The 5,000-nt window shown below is 45.9% G+C and overlaps 1 protein-coding gene across 1 annotated transcript in view; it reads right to left on the bottom strand.

Annotated features, from left to right (window-relative positions):
* lama2 (laminin, alpha 2) overlaps nt 1-5,000 on the bottom strand; it is a 268,929-nt gene that overhangs the window by 153,918 nt on the left and 110,011 nt on the right. The window contains exon 12 of the mRNA XM_037537821.1: nt 4,908-5,000. This exon is cut by the window's right edge and continues 56 nt beyond it. Coding sequence (XP_037393718.1) covers nt 4,908-5,000 — 93 coding nt within the window. The remainder of the gene's footprint in view (nt 1-4,907) is intronic.

The following is a 5,000-nucleotide window of genomic DNA, read 5'->3' as shown; positions in this document are numbered from 1 at the left end:
TCTTTGTAGTGCACTCTGTAGGGTGTAGGGAGACATTTGAAATTCAGGTGTCTGTCCGAGTCTTTCTGCTTACACTGCTTTCTCTCTGTCCCTGAGCAGAAATGACGGAGGGATGAAGTTATTAAGGGCTTGTATTAGCTTTGGGTTTGTGTGTGTGTGTGTGTGTGTGTGTGTGTGTGTTTGTGTGTGTATGTGTGTAATGTGAAAAGATGTGGAAATTGATGTGTGTGTCTATGGAATGAGGCAGAAAGAGAGAGTTAGGGAGAGTCTTTAAATGGGTTTTGAACAACAAGGTGATTTATTCATTGTAGAAGTGTGCGTGCATGCGTGCGTGCGTGCATGTGTGTGTGTGTGTGTGTGTGTGTGTGTGTGTGTGTGTCTGTGTGTGTGTTGACGCAATGATGAGTAACTCTGAACTCTCTGGTTTCTCTGACATCGTGAGCGGAATCATCCTGGAGGATTAGGGACTATGATTTCTGTTCGTTTATTTGCCACCCCACTGACTGCTGGGAAATGAGGCATCGTGGACACACACACACACACACACACACACTCAGAAGAGGCTGTGTGAATGAGGATTTATGAGAACTGTACTTTCTGTTTGCCCTGAGTTAATGAAGTGTGCACATGCAAAACAGGGTTTAACCATCGATAATGACCTGCTACACACACACACACACACACACACACACACACACACACACACACACACACACACACACACACACACAGCATTGGTTTTACTATATGTAGTGAGGACCAACACTGTTTCTGGATTACTGTGGCCAAGTAATGCTGTGCCTAGACCAAAACCCAACCCTAACCCTGCACTTAACCCTAACCTCAGTAACCTACACCTACACCTAAACATAACCTCAGTAACCTACACCTAAACCTAACCTCAGTAACCTACCCCTAACCGAACCTTAATAACCCACCCCTAGTACCCACCCCTAGAACCTCAGTAACCTACACCTAAACATAACCTTAAATATCTGTAATCTAAACCAATCCCTAATCTCAGTAATCCTAACCTAACCTGAACCTCAGTAACCTAAATCTACACCTAAACCTAACCTCAGTAACCTACACCTACCCTCAGTAACCTACACCTAAACCTAGCCTCAGTAACCTACACCTACACCTAACCTCAGTAACCTACACCTACACCTAAACCTAACCTCAGTAACCTACACCTAAACCTAACCTCAGTAACCTACACCTACACCTAAACCTAACCTCAGTAACCTACACCTAAACCTAGCCTCAGTAACCTACACCTAAACCTAACCTCAGTAACCTACACCTACACCTAGCCTCAGTAACCTACACCTAAACCTAACCTCAGTAACCTACACCTAAACCTAACCTCAGTAACCTACACCTACACCTAAACCTAACCTCAGTAACCTACACCTACACCTAAACATAACCTCAGTAACCTACACCTAAACCTAACCTCAGTAACCTACACCTAAACCTAGCATCAGTAACCTACACCTAAACCTAGCCTCAGTAACCTACACCTAAACCTAGCCTCAGTAACCTACACCTAAACATAACCTCAGTAACCTACACCTAAACCTAACCTCAGTAACCTACACCTAAACCTAACCCCAGTAACCTACACCTAAACCTAGCCTCAGTAACCTACACCTAAACCTAGCCTCAGTAACCTACACCTAAACCTAACCTCAGTAACCTACACCTAAACCTAGCCTCAGTAACCTACACCTAAACCTAGCCTCAGTAACCTACACCTAAACCTAGCCTCAGTAACCTACACCTAAACCTAACCCCAGTAACCTACACCTAAACCTAGCCTCAGTAACCTACACCTAAACCTAGCCTCAGTAACCTACACCTAAACCTAGCCTCAGTAACCTACACCTAAACCTAACCCCAGTAACCTACACCTAAACCTAACCCCAGTAACCTACACCTAAACCTAACCTCAGTAACCTACACCTACACCTAGCCTCAGTAACATACACCTAAACCTAGCCTCAGTAACCTACACCTAAACCTAGCCTCAGTAACCTACACCTAAACCTAACCCCAGTAACCTACACCTAAACCTAACCCCAGTAACCTACACCTAAACCTAACCTCAGTAACCTACACCTACACCTAGCCTCAGTAACCTACACCTAAACCTAGCCTCAGTAACCTACACCTAAACCTAGCCTCAGTAACATACACCTAAACCTAGCCTCAGTAACCTACACCTAAACCTAACCCCAGTAACCTACACCTAAACCTAGCCTCAGTAACCTACACCTAAACCTAGTTTGAACCTAGTTCATGTAGGAACTTTCTGTGAGGAGCTTTTAGAGGGGGACGTTTGGTTCCTATCACCACCACTGTGGACAGTTCTGACTTGGTACGCTTATCTAGAACAGAGCATTTCACACCAAACCGCTCTGAACGGCTCTGTTTACATCTCAACCTTTTAATTCTGCTGAAATTCAGAGAAACTGGTGGAACTGCCCTGCAATACAGTCCTGTTTTAGTTCATCTGTGTGATTTGGATGAACCGCTCATCTCAGATCAATTCTTATATTTGATGTCCTCACAGTAACAAACAGACTCAGTGAGCGGGGCTGGGAGCTGACAGCGCGTCAGAGGTTCTGGAATTGTTTTTTTAATGGAGGAGGAAACTCAGCGAGGGGAGGCCTCTTTATTAGCTCATTTAAAACATCACGCGGCCGCCTCTGAGCGTTTCTCTCAAAGAGATCAGTCCCATCACCTCCACTCTGCTTGATTTGATGTTCCCGCTCATCCAGGTGCAGCACTGATAGCATGAAGTCACTCATACTGTCAGCTGAAATGAGCAACTATGGAAACAAGAGCTTCTCCTTCACTGCACTTTCCTCTGAACTCAGCTACTGAACACAAAGCTCTTCTCTCCTCTTCTCTTCTCCTTAATTCTCTTCTCTCCTCTCCTCTTCTCTCCTTTCCTCTCCTCTTCTTCTTCTTCTTCTTTCGGTTGCTCCCTTTAGGGGTCGCCACAGCGGATCATCTGCCTCCATCTTGCCCTAACCACTGCCTCCTCTACTTTCACACCAACCATCTCCATGTCCACCTTCACTACATCCATAAACCTTCTCTGAGGTCTACCTCTTCTCCTTCTACCCGGCAGCTCCATCTCCAACATTCTTTGCCCAATATATCCACTATTCCTCCTCAACACATGTCCAAACCATCTCAACCTGGCCTCTCTGGCTTTATCTCCAAACTGCTCCACCTTCACTGTCCCTCTGATCTGCTCATTTCTAATCTTGTCCAGCCTCGTCACTCCCAACGAAAATCTCAGCATCTTCATCTCCGCCACCTCCAGCTTAGCCTCCTGTCTTTTAGACAGAGCCACAGTCTCCAAGCCGTCCATCATAGCAGGACGCACTGCTGTCTTGTAGACCTTCCCTTTCACTCTTGCTGCTATCCTTCTGTCACACATCAGCCCTGACACCCGTCTCCACCCACTCCATCCTGCCTGCACCCTCTTCTTCACCTCTTTTCTACACTGTCCATTGCTCTGGATGGTTGACCCAAGATATTTGAAGTCATCCACCTTTACGACCTCTACTCCTTGCATCTTCACCTTTCCACCTGCCTCCCTCTCATTCACACACATGTATTCCGTCTTGTCTCTACTGACCTTCATTCCTCTCCTCTCCAGTGCAAACCTCCACCTCTCCAGATTCTCTTCACCTGCTCTCTACTCTCACCACAGATTACAATGTCATCTGCAAACATCATGGTCCATGGAGCCTCCTGCCTGACCTCATCTGTCAACCTGTCCATCACCATTGCAAACAAGAAGGGGCTCAAAGCTGATCCCTGGTGTAACCCCACCTTCACCTTGAAACCATTTGTCACTCCAACTGCACACCTCACCCCGGTCTCACTATCCTCATACATGTCCTGCACCACCCTAACATACTTTTCAGCTACACCTGACTTCCTCATACAGTACCACAGTTCCTGTCTTGGCACCCTATCATCTGCCTTCTCTAGATCCACAAAGACACAATGCAGCTCCTTCTGACCTTCTCTGTACTTCTCTACCAACACTCTCAATGCAAAAACTGCATCTGTGGTGCTCTTTCTGGGCATGAAACCAAACTGTTGCTCACTGATCTGAACCTCTCGCCTTCGCCTTGCTTCAACAACTCTTTCCCATACCTTCATGGTGTGGCTCATCAACTTTATACCTCTGTAGTTACTGCAGCTCTGCACATCACCCTTGTTCTGCACTGCTTCACCACTCATCAGGCATCCTCTCCTCTCCTCTCCTCTTCTCCTTAATTCTCTTCTTTTCTCTCCTCTTCTCTTCTCTCCTCTTCTCTTCTCCTTAATTCTCTTCTTTTCTCTCCTCTTCTCTTCTCTTCTCCTTAATTCTCTTCTTTTCTCTTCTCTCCTCTTCTCTTCTCTCCTCTCCTCTTCTCTCCTCTTCTCCTTAATTCTCTTCTCTTCTCTCTTCTCTTCTCTTCTCTCCTCTTCTCTTCTCCTTAATTCTCTCCTCTTCTCTTCTCCTTAATTCTCTTCTCTTCTCTTCTCCTTAATTCGCTTCTCTTCTCTCCTCTCCTCTTCTCTTCTCCTTAATTCTCTCCTCTTCTCTCTTCTCTTCTTCTCTTCTGTTATTCTCTCTCTTCTCTTCTCTCCATGTGACTTTCTGTTGTAGTGTCTTTCTATTTGTGCCTCTCTTTCTCTGACTCTCGTGCACTTTCTCTTTCTCTCTCAGCCTCTCTCTCTCTAATCTATTGTAATGTAACAATACATTCTTCAGAACTTTTACCGTCATTCTTTATTTGTCTTTTTGGCCCTCTGCTCACCCCAAACACCGATCTTGGTCCCCCTAGACAAAAAGTGTGGGCACCCCTTCTGCTCACTGAGGAAACACCCACCTCAATTACGACATCAGAGCTGTCTGTGAATTCATTCAGTCCGTCTGCGTCCTCCGAGTCGCAGGAGACGCTGTAGGTTAAACGTCCTCCGTA

This window comes from Pygocentrus nattereri, chromosome 4 (genome assembly GCF_015220715.1).
Source record: "Pygocentrus nattereri isolate fPygNat1 chromosome 4, fPygNat1.pri, whole genome shotgun sequence".
NCBI lineage: Eukaryota > Metazoa > Chordata > Actinopteri > Characiformes > Serrasalmidae > Pygocentrus > Pygocentrus nattereri.
This window is presented reverse-complemented; position numbering and strand designations above follow the sequence as displayed.